Genomic DNA, 21973 nt, shown 5'->3' on the forward strand with positions numbered 1-21973 from the left:
AACTGCAGAAGAAACAATGGCTGCCCACCTGCCTTCCATTGAGGATTCATGTAGACTGCACAAGTCAAAAAGAGGGTGGAGAAAATATGTACTGACCCCTCGCATCCTGACACAAACTGTTTCAACTCCTACCCTCAAAACGTCACTACGGAGCAATGCACAACAAGACAACTAGACACAAGAAGAGTTTCTTCCCCAAACACCATCACTCTGCTAAACAAAGAATTCCCTCAACACTGTCAAACTATTTACTAAGCCTGCACTACTATAACTACTAGTTTTTTCTTATCACCCACCTCCCCCCACCTATGACTACATGACTGTAAGTTATTGCTTGTATCCTTAAGATTTTTTATTAATATTGATTGTTTCCTGGTTGCTTATTTGACCACAGTGACAATCATTAAGTGTTGGACCTCCTGATTCTTGACAAATGTATCTTTTGTTTTATGTCCACTGAGAGCATCTGCACCAAAGACAAATTCCTTGTGTGTCCAATCACACTTGGCCAATAAAGAATTCTATTCTATTCTATTCTATTCTATTCTATCCTATCCTATCTTATCCTATTCTATCCCATTCTATCCTATTCTATCCTAGCCTAGCCTTTTGTAAATGCCTTAAAACCCACCTTTGCCACCAGGCATGGGGGAATTGAGATATCTCCCCCGGGCCTATACAATTTATGTATGGTATGTGTGTATGTCTGCTTAATAACGGGTTTTTAAAATGTTTTTAAATTATTAGATTTGTCATGAATTGTTTTATGGCTTTGTGAGCTGCCCCGAGTCTACGGAGAGGGGCGGCATACAAATCTAATAAATAAATAAATGAATGAATAAATCCTATCCTATTCCATTCAATGTTCCCTCTAGTGGGTGGAAAAGTATAGTGTCCGAGCGGCACATTTGCAGGCCTGAGCACAGATGTCACCCAAAGCAACTTGTTGCGTAATTATTTGGGGCTCGGTGCTGGGGCAGAATAAGGTCCCTTCCCACTATGTTATTCTGTTATTTTATATTTCAATTAATATCATTATCCTCTTACAAATCCAGATAGGCCATCATGCCTACTCCTCCTTCTTATACATTCTTCTTAAAAGAAACTAAAAACTTTTATACAACCTTTTCCTAATTAATAGGGGGGGGGGGGAATTCCCTTCTTTTTTATTAAAAGAAATTAATAATAAAAACCCAAAATCAATTACTATTAAAACTTTAAAAACCAGCAAAACCAAAAGCACAACTATTAATATATCCATGCTTTAAAATCTTCATTTCTTCAATGTTTATCATAGTATTATAGTAATCTGATAATACTATGAAAATCTATCTGAACACCAATGCATCAATTAATATATTTCCATATTTACTTTTCTATAATTTCATTCAATATTTCCAAGTTCAATCAATTTTCAGGCAATGTGATAAATTAAATAAAGGGGAAATTCTCCCTCAAAACATCATAAATCTTTCTTGAAGAAAAACAGAGGCGTGGAGCATTTACAGAAGTTCAAAGAGAACCTGAGATTGGCGGTTTTAAGGGAAGACGGAAGTGAGTGCAATCAATCTCAATGAAATGCTGAAGGGACTGACCGTGGCCTCGGGAAAATTGAAACGAAACTGCTTCAAATTGCTACTGGCTTTGAACAAAGATTTCTGAGAGTGGAATCTGTATTGGAAAATCTTTCCTTAGATATTAAAACAGTTTAAAAAGGAGCAGATGTCTCCGCTGAAAAAAATTCAGAAATTAGAGCATCAAGTTAAAAGTCAGGATGTGATTTGTAAGCTATTGAATGATAGAATTGCCAATTTGGAGACCGTCAAGGGAGAAGAAATGTACGTCTGCGTGGTTTTAGACCTGATTTTGCTCCAGGCTTGAAATCAGCTGAAACAATTCTTGGTTGGATGAAAGCGCAGGGGACCCAGGTTGATTTTGATGATATTTTACGTGTTCATTGGAGCGTTCCACGTAGAAACCGGGAGAGGCAAAGAGACATTGTCATGGCCTTGGCCAGTGAGAAGAAAGCTGACATTATCCTATAAGTATTTGAAAAGTTGTGCCGGCCTTAATTAAGATGGAAACGAGCTAAGAGTTCTTAGAGTCTCTCCTGGGAAACTTTGAGAGTGAGAGCTGCTCTATGGCACCGGACCAGACTATCTCCGGGACCGCCTTCTGCCGCACGAATCCCAGCGGCCAGTTAGGTCCCACAGAGTGGGCCTTCTCCGGGTCCCGTCAACTAAACAATGTCGTTTGGCAGGACCCAGGAGAAGAGCCTTCTCTGTGGCGGCCCCGGCCCTCTAGAACCGACTCCCCCCGGAGATTAGAATTGCCCCCACCCTCCTTGCCTTTCGCAAGCTCCTTAAAACCCACCTCTGCCACCAGGCATGGGGGAACTGGGTTATTCTTTCCCCCTAGGCCTTTACACTTTTATGCATGGTATGTTTGTATGTATGTTTGGTTTTATAATAAGGGTTTTTTTAGTTGTTTTATTATTGGTTTGTTACATGCTGTTTTTATTACTGTTGTTAGCCGCCCCAGGTCTGCAGAGAGGGGCGGCATACAAATCCAATAAAACAACAATAACAACAAAAACAACAATAACAATAACAATAACATTTGTTTGTTTGTTTGTTTCTTTGTTTGTTTGATTGATTGTTTGATTGATTGATTGATTTTTATGCCACCCTTCTCCTTAGACTCAGGGCAGCTTACAACATGTTAGCAATAGCACATTTTAAACAGAGCTAGGCTATTGCCCTCACAATCCAGGTCCCCATTTGATCCACCTGGGAAGGATGGAAGGCTGAGTCAACCTTCAGCCGGTGATGAGATTTGAACCGCTGACCTGCAGATCTGCAGTCAGCCTCAGTGGCCTGCAGTACAGCACTCTACCTGCTGCTCCACCCCAGCTCTTAATAATAATATCTGAGGGTGAGGGGCTCAGGGTTTGCTGCAGAGCTTGAGCTGTAGAGGCTAAAGCCCCTTCCACAAGAATGCTGCTACCCTTCAAAAAGACCTTGACCATGTAGCAAAATAGTCAAACAACTTCAAATCTCCACCAACAAATACTCTGTCCTTTGACAAAAAGAATCAGAATACAGAATACAAACATGGAGGAAAATGGACTTGTAGACGACCCTCACTCTGTCAAAGACCTTGAAGGACTCATGTCCAATGACCTAAGGGCCAGAGCCCCCTGCAACAACATCCTATTTTCTTCTTTTATCGTTGCTTTTTAAACTTCTGTTGTGCTTATACCAACTCCTGCTGTCCTTAACTCTGCAAGCGCCAGGAGCGGCTGTCCAGGGACGGAGTGTCCAGGGAGCCCGGCCCTTCCTTCCGGCCCTGGGGGGACAGGAGAGCCGGTGCTGCTGCAGGAAGCCCAGAGGGATCTCATGGCTCTCCTTAAAGGAGCAGCGTGGCCGGGGATCCTGCAGGAGTGGACCTCGCAGGCGGAGGCAGGTGAGAGCTGCTGCCCAGCCAGGTGAGGGGGGGCAGGGCCCACCTGAAGGCAGGAACGGGCGGCTCCTCCACAGGGTCGGCCTCGGCAGGCACTGGATCAGTGTGCAGGCGGGGAGACCGGCCGGTGGGCCCCCTCGGCCCCCTCTCTTTCATCTTGATTCCCAGGGAGACAGTTTCTCACATCTCGTTTCTCACCCCATTGGTTGACAACGTCTTCATCCACCCGTTCTGTGCTTTGTTAGCTTCGGGTTGCTTTTTTCACCCCCTCCCTCCCTCCCTCCCCATGATCTCATGCAGCCCCCCCCTTCCTTCTCCTTGTGGGGTGGGGGGCTCCTTGGCCTGTGAGGCCCCCTGGGCTTCTCTCCCCCCCCCCCCCGGCTGCTGCTGTGTGTGGCTGCATCTCAGCTGCCCCAAAGCCACACACACCCCCGGACAGAGCCCACCTGCTTTGCATCCACCTGTTGACTTATTGACAGTAAGGGGATTGATTGATTGGTTTTTATTTATTTATTTATTTATTTATTTATCTGTCAATCAAGTATAGGATAGTAGTTTATATGAACATAACATAGAAAGTAATGATAACAGAGGACAATAGGGGACAGGGGCAGTAGGCACACTGGTGCACTTATGCGCCCCCCTTACAGTCCCCTTAGAAAGGGGGGGAGGTCAAGAGTAGACCATCTGAGGTTGAGGATTTTGGGGTTTGGGGAAGAAGCCACAGAGTCGGGGGGTGAGTTCCAGGCGTTGGTCCCTCTGTGGCTGAAGTCGTATTTTCTGCAGCCGAGTTTGGAGCGGTTCACATGGAGTCTGAATCTGTTATGTGCTTGTGTGTTGTTGCAGTTGAAGATGTTGATGTAACCGCCCGTCTTACAGCCAATTCCAGGTGAGTCCCAATCAAAAGCTAAATTGTCTGACCAGAGGTGAAAGATTGAATCCTATACCTGGAATAATGGGACGGTTCCTGGAGATACTTAGTCCAACAGTGAAGATCTGACTAGGACATTTCTGACAAATGGACCCCAACCTCCGTCAAGGGGAGCTGGACTTTGTGCTTCGGTGGGCGTCCCCACCCTGACTCCCCCACTCCTCAAAACCTGCCTGTTTTAGCAGCTGCGTCCCCCTGGGGCGGGGGGGGGGGCAGGCGAAGTGGGTTCTTCCATGACTTACAATCCTGAGGAATTCTGGGAGTTGAAGTCCATTTGTCATAGAAGGGCCCACTTGGCCCACCCCTGCCCTGGGGGCTCATGGCCAGCTTGTGACTGACTGGCATATCCAGATGTTTTCCATCTGGGCTCCTTGCAAGCCACTTTTCTTGCTGCAGAAGAGACATCTGGGTGAGACAGAAGGAGGCACATGAGGGACACATAAAATGATGCCTTGAATGGACAGGGGTGGTGGTGGGTGGAGGACAGGACCCCTCAGGGTTGTCTGACCAAGGGGGGGCTGCTGCCTGGATGGGGGGGGGGAGAGGCAGTGGGGGAGCGAAAACGGAGCTGCACCCCAGAGCCCCCAATTTGCCCTGAAAGATGAGAGAAAAGGCAGGGGGTCCTGCCTCAGCCCCTCCCTGTCTCTGACGTACCTGGAGCAGAGAGTCAGGTGATCCGGCGGAAGGAGATTCCAGGCAGGGGTCGCAGGAAACCCCCTGATGCCCTTGCGCAGCCAAAGCCAAAGCGGCGAATGGAAGACCCTCAGCAGAACCTCCAGCGCTGGAGATCCGGAAAGAGCCGGAGTCCCCCAGCCTCTCAGCCTCACCCAGGGGTCTGTGGGGACGGAAGGACCACCACCCCGGAGGACGTCATCGCAGTGGAGAGGGTCTCTTCTGTACCACATCGGTCTAAGGAGCGTCTCTGCGGATGTCCTTCCCCTGGGCTTCCCATTGAGGAGTCTGGCCACTGGTCACCCTGGCCAAGAGCCTCTGGACAACGGAGATGGCCGAGCACCGCCCAGGTGGTCAAGGTCAAGGAAGCAAGGAGGGCTGATGCCAGGAGGGCCTCTTAAAGGCTCGTCTGGGGCTAAATGCAGAATCTTGGACAGCTGGCCGGACATTTTCGCCCGAGACCCTTCCCCATCTTCTTCTGGCCGTTTCTGAGGCTCCTTTCCCTGCTCCCCTCAATCCCTCTCGACCCTTCCTACGTCTAGATGGAACCTTTTGTCCCGCAAAGGTCGTGTTCATGTAGAGTGTTGAGGTTGTGTGAACCGTTTCCTTTGGTCCCTTGCAGTGAAATCGTGGAGGGGGGTTGGACTAGAAGACCTCCAAGGTCCCTTCCAGCTCTGTTGTTGTTGTTGTTAATTGTTGTTGTTGTTAATTGTTGTTGTTGTTGTTGTCAGCTAGGATCGAGCGTAGCTAGAAGGTGAAGCAATGCCTGGACATTGACCAACCACCTTCCATGGTCACTTCAGCCCATTCAGTCGCTTCAACTCAAGGCAACCTTGTGTCCATCATGACCCGGCCCAACCACACAGAGGTGGACATCCCTCCGTCCTTCTTCTTGGTGGGGATCCCAGGGCTGGAGGCTGCTCACTCCTGGCTGGCCCTTCCCTTCTGCATGGCCTACCTGCTGACCCTCGCAGGGAACGGGGTCGTGTTCCTTATCGTCCACATGGAGAACAGCCTCCATCAGCCCATGTACATGTTCCTGGCCATGCTTTCCCTGGTGGACATTGGGCTGTCCAGCTCCACCGTCCCCAAGATGCTCGCCATCTTCTGGCTAGGGGCCCATGACATTGCCTTCGACGCTTGCTTGACCCAGATGTTCTTCATCCACGCCTTCAGCGCCCTGGAGTCCGGTCTTCTGGTGGCCATGGCCGTGGATCGCTACGTGGCTGTGTGTTGGCCGCTGCGGTACACAACTATCCTCACCGGCTTCACCATTGCCAAACTGGGCCTGGCCATCATTGTCCGGGCAGTGGTGCTCCTCGTCCCCTTAGTCCTAATGGTGATGCGCCTGCACTTTTGCCGGACGTGGGTCATTGTCCACTCCTACTGTGAGCACATGGCCCTAGTCAAGCTGGCCTGCGGGGACACCAGGGTCAACAGCGCCTACGGCTTGGTGGTGGTTGCCGCAGTCGTTGGGCTGGACATAGCCCTCGTCTCCTTCTCCTACTTCCTCATACTCGGGACAGTCTTCCGGCTCCCGTCCAAGGATGGCCGCCGGAAGACACTGGGCACCTGCAGCGCCCACCTGGGTGTGACCCTCCTGTTCTACACCCCGGCTCTCTTCTCCTTCCTCACCCACCGCTTCGGCCATGGGGTGGCTCCCTCCACCCGGGTCCTGCTCGCCAGCCTCTACCTCTCGCTGCCCCCCGCGCTGAACCCCCTCGTGTACGGCTGGCGGACAAAGGCCATCAGAGAAAAAATCCTCCAGCTCTGCAAGACATAGCAGTGGCCGAAGTGGCGGTTCATGCAACGTGACTTCTGGGGGGGAGGTCTCAGGACCACCACGAAAGCGGACAAAGGCCATCAGAGAAAAAATCCTCCAGCTCTGCAAGACGTGACAGTGGCCGAAGTGGCGGTTCATGCAACGTGACTTCTGGGGGGGAGGTCTCAGGACCACCACGAAAGCGGACAAAGGCCATCAGAGAAAAAATCCTCCAGCTCTGCAAGACGTGACAGTGGCCGAAGTGGCGGTTCATGCAACGTGACTTCTGGGGGGGAGGTCTCAGGACCACCACGAAAGCAGCGAGCAATTTCCCCACATTTCCTGCTCTTCAGAGTCGCAGGGTGTCCGGGGGGGGAAGAATTTTTGAAATTCTCTGATATTTCCCCCACATAGAAACATAGAAACATAGAAGACTGGTGGCAGAAAAAGACCTCCTGGTCCATCTAGTCTGCCCTTATACTATTTCCTGTATTTTATCTTAGGATGGATCTATGTTTATCCCAGGCATGTTTACATTCAATGACTGTGGATTTATCTACCACGTCTGCTGGAAGTTTGTTCCAAGGATCTACTACTCTTTCAGTGAAATAATATTTTCTCATGTTGCTTTTGATCTTTCCTCCAACCTGTAACGTGCGATCCAGTTAAGGCCGCGGCCATAGATGACGTCACACCAAACGGCCGAGCCCTGGAGAAATATCGGGAGCTGGGAAAGCAGGTTGTGCCACAGTTTAGCTCATTTTTCTCTGACTCTGCCAGGCAGCGCAATCCGGGGGCTTTTTTTACATGGTTTTTCCCTGACTTTTGAACATTTTAATAGAGTTTGGGGTTTTTATCCTGATTTATTCCATTTATTAAAAGATGTATTGTTATGTTTTTTGATACGTTGCGAGCTGCCCCGAGTCTTCGGAGAGGGGCGGCATACAAATCCAATAAATAAATAAATAATAAATAATAATTCCCTCATATTTCCCGAACCGCCGATTTCCCTGATCAATTCCCTGATATTCCCCTGTTTCCCAGGTGTGGTGGTGAGGGTCCCTCGTCTTTGGATAACACAGTTTGCCAGAAGGCAACTTGGGTTGTAGGCAGCTCACGGCTGTAAACGAATGGAGAGTTTGTTTAGGTCCTGATGTCCATCCCATGTCGGACACTTGAAGCTGGTAACACTGGCGGTCAGTGGAAGCCGGTGGGCTAGGCAAGGCCCCCAATTCAGGCTCCGTTCTCTAGGTGAGCTCGTGTGTGTCTTTGGAGGGGCCCCTCCCTCTAAGCTCCTTCTCGGCCTCCCAGCTGCAGCATCCAAGCTCCCCACAGCCCCCACCGGCCTTCAGGGGCAGAGCAAGGAGGGTCTCCGGCCCATGCTCACCACCTCACAAAGGGTGGACGCAGGGCAGAGAGTGCGAGTTTTGCTCTCCCTGCTGAGGGGGTTCCCATTACCAGGAAGGACGGGAGGCCAGAGCGAGAGCAGGGAGGCTGGGGGGCCTGGAGGGGAAGGGAGGGGGGAGGGGAGGGGGGGGAGGGGGGTTAGTGTCCGAGCTTTGGGCTCCCCTCCACACATGCACTTCTTTTCTGCCCTTGCGCCTCGCTCGCTTTCACTCCTCTTGCACTTTTCACAACCCTCCTTTTAAAAAGCCCATTAAAAAGAGAAAGAAAGAAGAATCCCTCAACCAGAGCAGAGTTTGCACCACAGACGCTGCCCTGTCTCTCTCCTTCTACTCTGATTCCTGCCAGGGACCTTGTAGGTCATCTAGTCCAGCCCCCTGCTCAAGCAGGAGACCCAACACCAGGGAGGGAGAACCTTTTCCCCCTCAGGTGCCGAAAGAGCGTGAGTGTGCACTGTCATGCATGTGCGAGTGCCCACACCCATAATTCAATGCCTGGGGAGGGCGAAAACAGCTCCCCACACATCCCCCTGGGGGCCCCCTGGAGGCTGGAAACGGCCTCTCTCCCAACTTCTGGTGGGCCCAGCAGGCTCGTATTTCACCCTTCCCAGGCCCCAAAGGCTTCCCTGGAGCCGGGGGGTGGGTAAAAGTGCCCTCCCCCCCCATCCTCCCCCCCCCCCCCGTAGGCTCTCTGGACGCCAAAAACGCCCTCCCAGAGCCTCTGTGCCAGCCAAAAGTCAGCTGGCCGGCCATACACGTGGAGGTTGGAGCTGCGCTGGGGCAACAGCTCGCATGCCGGCAGATATGGTTCCATCGTGCCACCTGTGCCACCCCTGCCATGGGTTTCCCATCACTGCCCTACACCATTTCGGACAAATGGCCATCAATCCCCCCTTGAAAGATTCAGCCTCTGCAGGCAATATTTATTATAATAATAAAATATTTATTATTTTATTTTATTATGATTATTCCTAATTTCCAGCCCTTTGTCTCTTCTCTCCTTTCAATTTCTCTCTCTCTCTCTCTCTCTCTCTCTCCTTCTGTCCTTCATCTCATTAATTTCATGAATTCCGCTCCGAGTCTCCAGAGATGGACAGCATACAAATCTAATTAAATTGGTTTCCACACATTGCTTCTTACTCTGCCTTCAGATGCTTTGGAGACTAGGTTGATCCCCCTCTTCTCTATGACAGCCCCTCAAATATTGAAAGACAGCTGTCATGTCACCCCGGTCCTTCTTTTTATTAGAAAAGTTAGAACAATTGATCAGTGGAACAGAAGTTGCCTCCAACACTGGAAGTTTTTAAGCAGATGTTGGATGACCCTCTGTCTGAAGCAGTGTAGGGCTTCCTGCCCGAGGAGGGGGCTGGACTAGGAGGCCTCCAAGGTCCCTTCCGACTCTGCTGTTATTCTATTCTATGAATCTAGACAGGCCCAAGAGTGGAGCAGCTTGTCAGCAGAGGTTGTGAGAGCCCAACACTTGCGACCTTCAAGGGAAGACTGGACTGCCTTCTGCCTCAAAGTGGGGTAGGGACTCCTGCTTGAGTGGAGGGGGGCTGGACTAGATGACCTGCAAGGCCCCTTCCAACTCTAATAATAAATTTAAAGTCCAGCCACTGTTCTTAATACATGTTAACTGTTCTCCAGTCCCCTAATCATCTTTGTCGCTCTTCTCTGCACCTTTCTCAAGATCTTTTTATAACTAGATGAGAGATAACTAGACGCAGCGTTGAAGAGGATTGTGATGTCACTTTTATGAGGAAAGAACAACAAGGATACGATGGTTTGCAACTGTTGTGAGGACGGTTGGAAATCACATTTTATTCTTTTATATTGACTGAGGCCACCAGGAATTGGGCAGCTAAGAAGTTAAATCAATTAAAATTAAATTAATTGTTCTGGTGGTCCAGAAACTCCCCCTTCGTTCTGGGTTGGGCTTCCTGCCTGATCCTCCTTCTCCCACCCTCAGGGGGGGGGCTTTGGGGAGCAGCTGGATGCCGTCCTGTCCGCAGCAGCTCCTCCAACCCTGGAAGGCGGCTATCCAGCTGGCCTTGCACCCTCTTCCGCCAGGTCAGACGTCCTCAGTGCCTGCCACCCAACGGGGGTGGGGGTGGGGGGTGTTGTTCTCCTGCATGGAGGCGGTGGAGTCATTGCAACCGGACGTCTTGCCTCGCCTGACAGTGTCCAGGCGTGAATTCATGCACCCAGCCCCGCTGCTCCCTCCGGCCTCTGTGGGGCAGCCATGGGCCACAACACCAATAAAATCCCCAAACAAACATTCATCCAATCACCTCCATCTCTCTGGGGCCAGGAGGGGAGACGGGTGGCCCTGGGGGGCGGGAGTGCCATCCCTCCTCCGGGCGACTCAGCAGCCCTGCCATCCCCCAGGGAAACTCCGGGGGGCGCCAGGCCATAAAAGCCGCTCCTTCTGGGGCAGGTGGCGCAGAGACACAGGTGGGAGCAGCCGCCTTCCTGGTCCGGGTGGATGCAGCTGCCGGCAGACGCTCCCCTCTGGCAGGCCGGCTGCCCGGTTCCATGGCTGAGCCCAGCTGGCAGGCGCTCTCTCCAGGTGAGTGGGCAGGGCGGGGGTGGAGAGGCTGTGGGGGGGTCCTGGCAAGGTGGGGGGGGTGTCAGCCGCTGCATTTATTTATTCATTTTTGAACCTGCACGCTGCCTTCTCTCCAGTCGGCTCACAGGGAACTAAAATGCCCCATTAAGCATCAAAGCCACAGACAGGGCTCTTCATTTAAAGTTTGAAACATCCGTTCACCTTCCTGCTGGTTTGAGCAAATGACAGATACACGAGGGACGAGAGCCGGACAACGCCTGTGCTCAGGAAGGCCACTTTGGTACCCTTAAAGGTGCCTGTTGCCTGAAGGCTATGACTGCCCCCCCCCGCCCCCACTGGCACACCTGTCTCTGAAGGGCCAGGCAGAGGCCGTGGCGGAGGGGTGGGAAGGCTGTGGCTTTAGACTGCCCTGCTTTGCGTCCACCTGACACCCGGTCCAACAGTAAGCAGGGAAGGTGTAAACTAAACGGGGGAGGAAGGGGCAGCCAGGTTGCCTGTGCATCGGGGGGGGGGTTGTGGCTGCACGTGAGAATGGTGGGGGCAGGCAAGGAGGCTCAGAAACCCTTGAGGTGCCAAAGATGGTCAGGGGGCTGGAGGCTGAAACACACAAAGAGGAGCAGGGACCGGGCACGGCTGGGTGAATGGAACGAGGGACCAAGGGGGGCCGGAGAGCCCTCTTCCGGGATCTCAGGGGCTGCCCCAGAGAAGAGGAGGGGGCTCAATATATTCTCCAAAACCCCCAAGGCAGGAGAAGAAGCCATGGAGGGCAACTAATCAAGGGGAGCAGCAACCTGGGATCGAGGAGAAACTTCCTCCCAGTGGGAACGATGAATCGGGGGAAGGGCTTCAGAAGAGAAGGATTTAGGGGTCGTGATTTCTGACAGTCTCAAAATGGGTGGACAGTGCAGTCAGGTGGTAGGGAAAGCGAGTAGGATAGTTGGCTGCATAGCTAGAAGTATCACAAGCAGGAAGAGGGAGATTGTGATCCCCTTATATAGAGCACTGGTGAGACCACATTTGGAGTAATACTGTGTCCAGTTCTGGAGACCTCACCTACAAAAAGATATTGACAAAATTGAACGGGTCCAAAGACAGGCTACAAGAATGGTGGAAGATCTTACGTATAAAACGTATCAGGAAAGACTTAATGAACTCAGTCTATAGAGTCTGGAGGACAGAAGGAAAAGGGGGGACATGATCGAAACATTTAAATATGTTAAAGGGTTAAATAAGGTCCAGGAGGGAAGTGTTATTAATAGGAAAGTGAACACAAGAACAAGGGGACACAATCTGAAGATAGTTGGAAGAAAGATCAAAAGCAACATGAGAAAACATTATTTTACTGAAAGAGTCGTAGATCCTTGGAAGAAACTTCCAGCAGACGTGGTTGGTAAATCCACAGGAACTGAATGTAAACATGCCTGGGATAAAAACAGATCCATCCTAAGATAAAATACAGAAAATAGTATAAGGGGAGATAAGATGGACCACGAGGTCTTTTTCTGCCATCAGACTTCTATGTTTCTATGTTTTTTATGTTTCTAGGGCTGGCCACAAGAAAGTGGTGGGTGCCTTTTAAGAAGAGATTGGTCACCCATTGGTCTGAAATGGCCTAGGGGTTCCTACTTGAGCAGGGCTTGGACTAGAAGACCCCCAAGGTCCCTTTGGTCATTCTGAACACACTGTGGATGGTTGGCAAACAGCAAGCGCCAGAAATCCTGATTTGGGAACATAAGCATCAAACCAAATCAAATCATGTGCGATGTATGTGCGCAGTGAAATTGAATGAGCCTCACTTGCTGCTCCCAGGCTGGACACACCCAATGCACCTCAAGAACTCACGAACTCAAAGAACCCCCTCAACCCAAACAAGGGGCAATTGTCACATATTCCCATTGCATCGGAATCAATCAGTCTCCAGAGGTCCCAGGTTCCCCAGAGCATAAAGCCCCCCAGCCACATCCCCATAGATATAGAATAATAATAATAATGTAGTATAGTATAGTGTCGTGTCGTATGGTACGGTACAGTACGGTAAGGTACGATACAATACTATACTATACTATACTATACTATACTATACTATACTATACTATACTATACTATACCATGTTATGTTATGTTATATTATATTATATTATATTATATTATATTATATTATATTATATTATATTATATTATATTATATTATATTATATTATATTATATTATATTATATTATATTATATTATATTATATTATATTATATTATATTATATTATATTATATTATATTATATTATATTATATTATATTATATTATATTATATTATATTATATTATATTATATTATATTATATGCCAGTATAATCCCTAACCCTGTTCTATTTTATTCTTTCTAATTTCTACTCTGTTCTATTCTAAAAAAAGCCCCTATGCTGCATGTTGCAGTGGACCTGCAAGTCTATCGTATTAAACCTAATTGTGGTGTTGTGTTGTGTCCAGAAGTCTGACCGCCCTGGGAGAAGAGCTATTTTTTCAGCCTGTCCCTTTGGCTGGCTGTGCTTCTGTCCCTCCTGCCTGAGGGTCCGAGGGTAAAGAAGGGCTGACCAGGGTGCGAATCATCCCTGAGGATTTTCTTCACTCTGCTAAGGTCATTTCATGGGGGGGAGGGGCAGCTGGTCTTTTGTGCTGCGCTCATCACCCCCCGCAATGCCTTTCTCTCTGTGGCTGTCCAGCCAGCACCCCAGACCGTAACACAATAGGTGAGGAGGCTTTCTGTCGTAGATCGGTCAAAGGAGGTCATTGCTGGTCATTGCTTCCGCCAGGCCCGAGAGAGAAATGGGGCCTCTGGCCACCTGGGACGGGTCATCTTCCCAGGTGAGGTCTTGGCTCAGGTGAACTCCCAGGAACTCGAAAGAGGCATCAGGAAGTCCTGGTGAGATGAGAACGCGTGAGAGAAGGGACCGAAGCCAACCCAACGAAACGAAAGCTGGTTGGAGAAGACGCCCAGAACTTCTCCTGTTGGAAGCCTCTGGGCCGAAGGGGGGGCGGGGGGGGGGGCCAGGAGGTGCCCAATGGAATGGAAGCAATGGGGCGGGTCCAGTCTAGGGAAAAGAAGAATCGGGGGAGGGGGATATAAAAGCAGCCATTGTCTAAAGGGCAGCCCCAAAGAAGGCAGTGGACAGAGAGAAGGAGGGAAGCAACCTAGGACTAAGGAGAAACTCCATGATAGTTAAAACAATTCACATGTGGAACCTGAAGTAGACCCAGAGGTAGGGTTAGTTGAGAACGGTACGTTTATTCAGCTCAGAAATAGGTAAGTGACTTTCAGCTAGTACCGTCTGCTCTGCTTGGGAGAAACCGCTTCTTTTATACATTTGCGGTTCCCGCCAAAGCAAGAGCAGCGCGCGTCTGAGCCAATCAGGAGCGACTTCCTGATTCTAGCTCAGACAGCGCTTTAACAAAGAACAAACTATTTACAGAGATACAAGGTAGCCATTACAGGATACAACACCCCTCCCTCCTTAGTTTGGATACATCCATCATGAAAGCCATGTGACGAAGTCGTCCAATCTGTTGGGTCTCCGCGAGGCTCGCTCCGACCTGCGTAGTTCAGTTGCGTCCTCGCTACCGACGGTGGAGGTCGGTTCGCTGTTGCTCCCCCGGCGCGGCTGGGGCCTGGTTTGGGCTCCGGCCTGTTGATTCGGCCTGGCAGGCACAACGCTGGCTTCGGAGGAGGACGATGGTTCGGCGTCGCTGGAGGATTCTCCCTGACCCGATAAGTCCATTTGAATGACTATTAAATCGGGTTGCGTGTTAACGTCTGTTGAAATGGGAGAGTCTTTGTCAGCGGTTTGCTCCAGGGGGTTTTCCATGCGTTTCCGAATGTGGTCAATGTGCCGCTTCCACATTCGACCATCCTCCAGTTTTACCAAATATGTTTTAGGAGCATTTTGTTTAACAATAATTCCCTTCATCCAGTTTGCACCCCCATCGAAATTTTTTACAAACACATTTTGTCCCAAATACATTTGTCTTTCAGGGTTTACAAACATTGGGTTATTAGTACAAAACTTTGGGTGTAACCTATCCAGTGGGGACCTTAATTTCCTTCCCATTAGTAACTCAGCAGGACTCACGTGCGTGTGAGAGTTTGGGGTAATGTGCTGGGTTAATAAGAACTGGTCCAAATTCTGTTGTACATCTCCAGGGCCTGACCTGCGCAATGCTTCCTTAGCCACGCGAACATAACGTTCTGCCAACCCGTTAGCCCAGGGCGAGTAAGGTGAGATGAGTGCATGTCTGACTCCTAGGTTATCTAAGAACAATTCAAACTGCCTGGCCGTTAATTGAGGCCCATTGTCAGACACTAGGATATCAGGGCAACCATGGGTAGCAAACAGCCTGCGCAGCACCTTGATGGTGACACTTGTGGTTATGTTGTTCATTGCTATGATTTCCACCCATTTGGAAAATGCATCAACCACTATTAAAAAGTATTGTGACCCCACTGGCCCTGCGAAATCAATATGGACCCTGGACCATGGCCCTGCAGGTCGCTCCCACTCTGCTGGAGTTGTTTTGGGGGGGTTAGGCCATGATTCTTGGCATGGGTCACATTTGGCTACCCAGTTTTCAATATCAGCATCCAAACCTGGCCACCATAAATGCCCTCTAGCTAGGCCTTTCATCCTGACAATCCCAGGATGGCCCACATGTAACATTTCAAGTACCTTTACTCTTAGGCTTTTAGGAATGATCACTCTATCCCCCCACAACAGACAACCTTTTACATATGACAATTCAAGTGACTGGTTTTGAAGTCACACAATTCAGGTTTCACAGAGTCATTTTGCCATCCCTTAAGTACACAGTTGACCACCTGTTTTAGGATTGGATCTTGCTGCGTATGTGCAGCCACCTCCCTTGCAGTAGTTAGTGGGTTGTCTTCGAGCTCTATCATTAAGACATCCGCAGATGGGGCAGGGTCCTCCACTAACTCTGCCATGGGGCACCTACTGAGGCCATCTGCGTGGTTGATGGTTTTATCCCCTTTATGGATGAGCTCGTACTGGTATCCTGAGAGGAAAAGGGCCCATCTAATTAATCTTGGGGACATAAATGGAGGAGTAGGCTTGTTAGGGGCTAAAAGGCCTAATAAGGGCTTGTGGTTGGTAACCAATTCGAAACTCCTCCGAAAAAGGTAATTATGAAACTTCTTCACCCCTGCCACTAACGCTAGAGCCTCCTTATCTAGTTGGCTATAATTCCTTTCAGTATTGGTCATTGTTCTGGAAAAGAAAGCAATTGGGGCCTCTGTTTTGTTAGGCAAAACGTGAGCCAAGACTCCTCCCATGCCGTACGGGGAACCGTCGCACGTAAGCCTGATAGGTAGCGAAGTACTATACTGGACTACCACACTTTTAGAAGTTAGTAGTTGTTTTATTTGTACAAAGGCTTCGTGTTCAGTGCTCCCCCATGTCCAAGGGGTTTCTTTCTGGAGCAAGCGGTGTAGAGGCTCTGCTGCTGTTGCCTTCTGTTTTAAAAAGACGGAGTAAAAATTAAGAAGGCCTAAAAAAGCTTGCAATTCAGTCTTATTTTGTGGCTCTGGGGCTTCTCTAATGGCTCTCAGTTTCTCAGTCGTGGGGTGGATACCTTCCTTGTCGATTTTATAACCTAGGAATTCTACACTGTTGGTTCCCCAGATGCATTTATCAGGCTTAATTCTCAACCCTTTGTCTTGAAGTCTCTGAAGTACTTCCCTTATCCTTTTGTTGAGCTGTTCTTGGTTTTCCCCTGCAATTAAGATGTCATCAAAATAGGGAATGGCCCCTTTAATCCCTGATAACAATCTTTCCATTATGCTTTGGAATATCCCTGGGGCTATGCTTACTCCAAACTGTAATCTGGTACATTTAAAGGCACCCCTGTGGGTCACAATCGTTTGCGCGTTTGCTGTCGCTTCATCGACAGGCAGCTGCTGATAAGCTTGCGCAAGATCGATCTTTGCAAACCTTTTCCCTTCCCCCAGGGAGTGCAGGAGTTGTTGTACCACCGGAATGGGGTAAGGGTGGTGTTGGAGGGCCTTATTTAGCGTAGATTTATAGTCAGCGCAAACTCTTAAGGAGCCATCCGGTTTTAGAGGCGTGACTATGGGTGTTTCCCATGGTCCCTGCTCCACAGGAACTAAAATGCCTTGGTTTATGAGCTTATCCAGCTGCAGGTCAAGTTTGGGAAGTAGCGGAAGGGGTACCCTGCAAGGTTTGAGCCGGACAGGCGGGACCTTGGGGTCAACGAGATGGGGGGCCCTTTATACGACCCCAAGGTGGGGCTAAACACTTCAGGGAACTCTTGTAAAAAGTTAGGCATGCTATCACAGTTAACAGTACAAATACCAGAAATTTCAATTCCCAAAGGTTCCATCCAAGCCAACCCCAGGAGAGAGTGCTTAGCCCCTGTAACAACAATCATAGGTAGGGTACATTTAACATTCTTTTTTTTTTTTTTTTTTTTAATAAATTTTATTATTAAAATGTAAACATATACATCATATATACAACATATGGTACAATGAAAGAAGACAAAAAACAAAAAACAAAACATACAAACAAAAACAAAACTGGTAACAATATCGGCGAATAAGCAGGGGGGTTGAGTTGAAAACGAAAATTAGGTCAAGATATTATTGCTCAGTAACATATTTCGGCTAGATTATCAAAAATGATAAATACCAGTGTTGCGTTTACAAATCTTGTTAAGAAGTTATCAGTAATAGTGGTAAGTTTACATAATTAAATACATATACAGACTCGTGTAATAATATTAGATAATAAAGTCCTTTATACCGGAATTGTGTCAGTTCATTTTTTTTTTCCCTTAAAGCCTATTGGTCTCTCTGTTGCTACCTATCCATTTATAGAGAGGGTCCCAACAGTTGTTAAACGTATCTAACGGTTCGTTCCTGACTAATAGGGTCAGTTTTGACATTTCTGCGCAGTACATTATTTTCCTTAATATTGCTTCATTTGGGGGAAGGTCTTCATTTTTCCACCACTGCGCGTAAGTTAGTCTTGCTGCGGTAGTTAAGTGGATGATTAGATGAACTTGGGGTTTCGACAATTTTTGCCTAACTATACCTAGTAGAAAACATTCAGGGGTCTTGTCAAGCGTCAAGTTTAATATTTCTTCAATCCAATTTCCAATCATTTCCCAATAGGTTTTGGCTTTATTGCATTCCCACCATAGATGAAAGTAGGTACCCAATTCTTGTTGACATTTCCAACAGATTGGTGAAAGTTTGTTGTTCACTTTGGTTAATTTAACTGGGGTAATATGCCAACGGTAAAACATTTTGACCAGGTTTTCTTTATAAGAGGTGGCAATAGTCAGTTTATAGTTCTTTGTCCAAATTATTTGCCATTCCTCCTCTGTTATCTCTTTTTTAAGGTCGCGGTTCCATTTCTTAACATTGGGTTTTTGGTTAAAGGTGTCCAAGTCGTTGTAGTTTAAATAGCCATAAAAATTTTTGATTATCTTATCTTGGGGGCCTATACATAGCTTATCTAACAGAGCGTTTTTGGTAATCCCGAAATTTTTTTTGTCTTTGTTAAATTTAGACTGGATCTGGAGGTATTCCCACCATTCCACTTTTTGGCCCAAATTTTCAAGTTCTAATCTTGTTTTGATTGTCCCGTTTGGGTTTAAGATGTCTTTATATCTTAATATATTATTTCTCTTATGTAAATTGGGATGTACATAGGCTTCTAAAGGAGCATACCACATGGGAATTCCTTTGTATAATTTCGTTTTAGTTTTTTTCCAGGTGCCAATTAACGATTTTCTAATCAGGTGGTTGGAGAAGTATTTGTGGGTTGACGACTTTTCGTCCCAGAGATAGTAATGCCATCCTGCATGGAGGTCGTGGCCTTCTAATTTAAGAAGTCTAGTGTTTGTTAGACTCATCCAATCTCTTATCCAATCTAGCAATGCAGCAGTGTAGTAGTCCTTCCAATTTGGAAGTGCCAAACCGCCCTCATCTTTTTTTCCTTGTAGGTATTTTAGTCGAATTCGGGGCCGCTTGTTTTGCCAGATAAAATTGTTGGTTATTTTAGTCAAATTAGTAAAAAAATCCTGTTTTACTTGTATAGGGATAGTTTGAAATAAAAACAATAGTTTGGGCAAAGTGTTCATTTTGATGGCTGCGATTCTTCCCAGAAAAGATAGTTGTAAACTCCTCCATTTTGACAGGTCTTTTTTAATCTTGTCCAATAATGTATCATAATTGTTTGCTTTTAAGCTTGACACTCTATTTGTCAGATTGATACCAAGATATTTAATTTTTGTGACAATTTGCATGTCCATTTTGGCAGATAAGATATCTTTTTGTGTTTGTCGCATGTTTTTTGTTAAAATTTGGGTTTTGGTTTTGTTTATTTTGAGACCTGCCACTGTACCGTATTCTTCCAGAACTTCTAATAGTTTAGGACCTGAATTTAAAGGATCTTCTAAGATGAATACCAAGTCGTCTGCGAAAGCTTGGAGTTTATAAATTTCTTTCTTACAGTTTAGACCCCATATGTCTTCTTTGTCTCTAATTATTCTTGTTAGTACTTCAAGTGTTAATATAAATAGTAAAGGGGACAATGGACAACCTTGCCTTGTGCCTTTGTATAAAGAGATTTTAGTTGATGTATCCCCATTGAGAATTATATATGCCGATTGAATAGAGTAAATTGCTTTTATTGCGTTAATAAATTTGGAGCCAAATTCCATATATTCAAGCTGTTTTAACATAAATTTCCAAGACACATTGTCGAAGGCCTTCTGGGCGTCAAGAAATATTAACGCCACTTGTTTCTCATTATGGGCTTCGTAATATTCGAGCGTGTCAAGCACGATTCTAATATTATTCTTTAGCTGTCTCCCGGGGAGAAAACCGTTCTGATCTGGATGTATAAAATAATTTAAAAAACCTTTAATTCTGTTCGCTAAGATAGAGGTGAAAATTTTGTAATCGGCATTTAAAAGAGAAATCGGGCGGTAATTAGCTATATCAGTCTGATCTGTATCTTTTTTTGAAATTAACGCTAGGTTTGCTTCTGTCCATGAATTTGGAATTTTGCCACTATCTAGAGCATCATTTAACGTCTCTAAGAAGACTTTTTCCATTTCCTTGGGAAGATCTTTATAAAGTTCTGTGGGGAGTCCATCCGGACCTGGTGCTTTGTTGTTTTTTTGACTTTTTATTGCCTCTTTTAATTCTATTTCTGTGATCGGTTTATTGATTGTATTGACCATTTCTTGCGGTACTTTAGGGAGTTTAGCCTGCTCTAGGATTTCTTGAATTTTTGTATCATGCGTATTATTTAGTATAGTTTCAGAATATTCATAGAGTTTACTAAAAAAATCGCTAGCAATCGTTTTTTTCCTTTCCAGGTCATGGCATGGTTCCCCATTTTTGTCTTTTAGACAGTTTATAAGTTTCTTTTCATTTTGCTTCCTGAGTTTATTGGCTAGCCATTTGCTAGGTTTGTTGGCATTCACAAAGTTATATTGGTTAGTTCTTTTTATTTGTTGTGCCCAATTTTGTTGGTCAATTATGTTTAGTTGGTGTTTAATTTGTAGCATACTTTGTTTGATTTCTTTTTTAGTGGGGAAGTTCTGAAGTTCTTCTTCTAAGGCCCTGTACTCTTCTTCTAAATTAGCTAACTTCTGTTTTTTTTGATTAAATTTTCTAGTCATGATTGAAATAGCTATCCCTCTAATAACAGCTTTGGCAGTGTCCCAAACATTTTGAAGGCTAGTGTCGTCTTTTAGATTTTCTTGGAAGAAATAATTCATTTCAGTTTTAAGTTTTTGCTTAAAATCTTCCTGATTTAAAATAGATTTCTGAAGCGACCATCTATAACTCTGTTTATTTCCTTTCCAACAGACTTTAAGCGCACTATGGTCTGAAATGTAATTAGATTCTATATCTATCGAATGAATTTTGGTGTTAATTTTTGTTGTTGTCCAGATCATATCCAATCTTGACCACGATTGATGCCTATCAGAATAAAAGGTAAATTTTTTAAGTTTGGGGTTTCTCTCCCTCCAGCTGTCTTTCAATTTTAGTTCTTTGATTAGATCAAAAAAGGTTTTAGGTAATATTCTTTTCTTTTGTTTGGTCTTTTTATCATTCTTATAGTCCATATCATTATTGGTTATGCCATTAAAGTCGCCTAATAAGCAGATATTATCAGTGGAATGTTCTCGGATGGTGATTAATAGTTTTTTATAAAAATTTTCTTGACCTACATTCGGGGCATAAATATTTATTAAAGTTATTTTATCCTTTTCTATAGTAAGTTCTATAATTAAGATTCTACCTTCTCTATCTTTATATTTCAATTCAGCTTGAATATTAGGATTAATATAACATATTACACCTCTCTTTTTTTCCCCGGCAAGTGATGTAAACAGATTCCCAAGTTTATTTCTTTTGAGTAGATACTCGAATTTATTTTTGATGTGGACTTCTTGCATTGCAATAATGTCGAAGTTTAATTTAGCAATTTTATTTAAAGTTTGGCTTCTCTTTTTTGGCGCATTTAGACCATTTATATTAATTGAATATAGTTCAATTCCTTTGTTTAACTTTTCTTGTGCCAGATTTAAGTTATCTGTACTTGGGTCTTGTTGCCCTTGTACTTCTAGTTTCTTTTGGATATCCTGTATAACCATTATTACATTTAACATTCTTAAATACGATAGGTACATTCACTTTGCCCAGAACAGAGATTATCCCCCCTTGAAAATCTCTAATTACCAACGAGGTTTGCAATAGCTCAGATTTAGACAGGCTAGGCATGTACAATTTAAGCTTTTCCCACGGCATAATGGTGTATTTAGACCCCGTGTCAAGCTCCATAGAACATGGCTTGTTATTTAGAAGTAATGAAATAACAATCTTGCCCCCATTTTTTGTTGCCGTGTTATTCACGGAAAATTGAGTGTTACCTCTTGAGTAGTCGCGGTTAGCGGCTGAGTAGTTCTTTCGGCTCGAAAAATGGAAAGGCCGGTTTTCTCACGGTTGAGGTGTGTGATTCTGGGGTCGTTGATGGCGCGGAGTGAAGGTTTCCTCCGGTGCAGATGCTCTGCAGGCTTCGGCGATGTGGCCGCGTCGGTTGCAGTGGCGGCATATGGCGTCCCGGA

The 21973-nt window shown here is 46.3% G+C and overlaps 1 protein-coding gene across 2 annotated transcripts; it reads left to right on the forward strand.

Moving 5' to 3' along the window:
• Nucleotides 1-2627: 2627 nt before the first annotated feature.
• LOC139166142 (olfactory receptor 52J3-like) lies at nt 2628-8293 on the forward strand. Of its 2 annotated transcripts, XM_070749348.1 has the most exons (3): nt 2628-3465; nt 4309-4351; nt 5797-8293. In XM_070749348.1, the coding sequence occupies exon 3, from the start codon at nt 5856-5858 to the stop codon at nt 6846-6848; it is 993 nt and encodes a 330-aa protein (XP_070605449.1). In that variant the 5' UTR covers nt 2628-3465; nt 4309-4351; nt 5797-5855; the 3' UTR covers nt 6849-8293. The 2 variants fall into 2 exon arrangements, with proteins under 2 accessions (XP_070605449.1, XP_070605450.1); XM_070749349.1 differs by lacking the exon at nt 2628-3465 and having other exon boundaries at nt 4041-4351.
• Nucleotides 8294-21973: the final 13680 nt, after the last annotated feature.

Source organism: Erythrolamprus reginae, chromosome 4 (genome assembly GCF_031021105.1).
Source record: "Erythrolamprus reginae isolate rEryReg1 chromosome 4, rEryReg1.hap1, whole genome shotgun sequence".
Taxonomy (NCBI): Eukaryota; Metazoa; Chordata; class Lepidosauria; order Squamata; family Dipsadidae; genus Erythrolamprus; species Erythrolamprus reginae.

Excerpts from the sequence above, each read along its gene's own strand:
- LOC139166142 (XM_070749348.1), top strand. The coding sequence starts at position 5,856 with ATGGTCACTTCAGCCCATTCAGTCGCTTCAACTCAAGGCAACCTTGTG.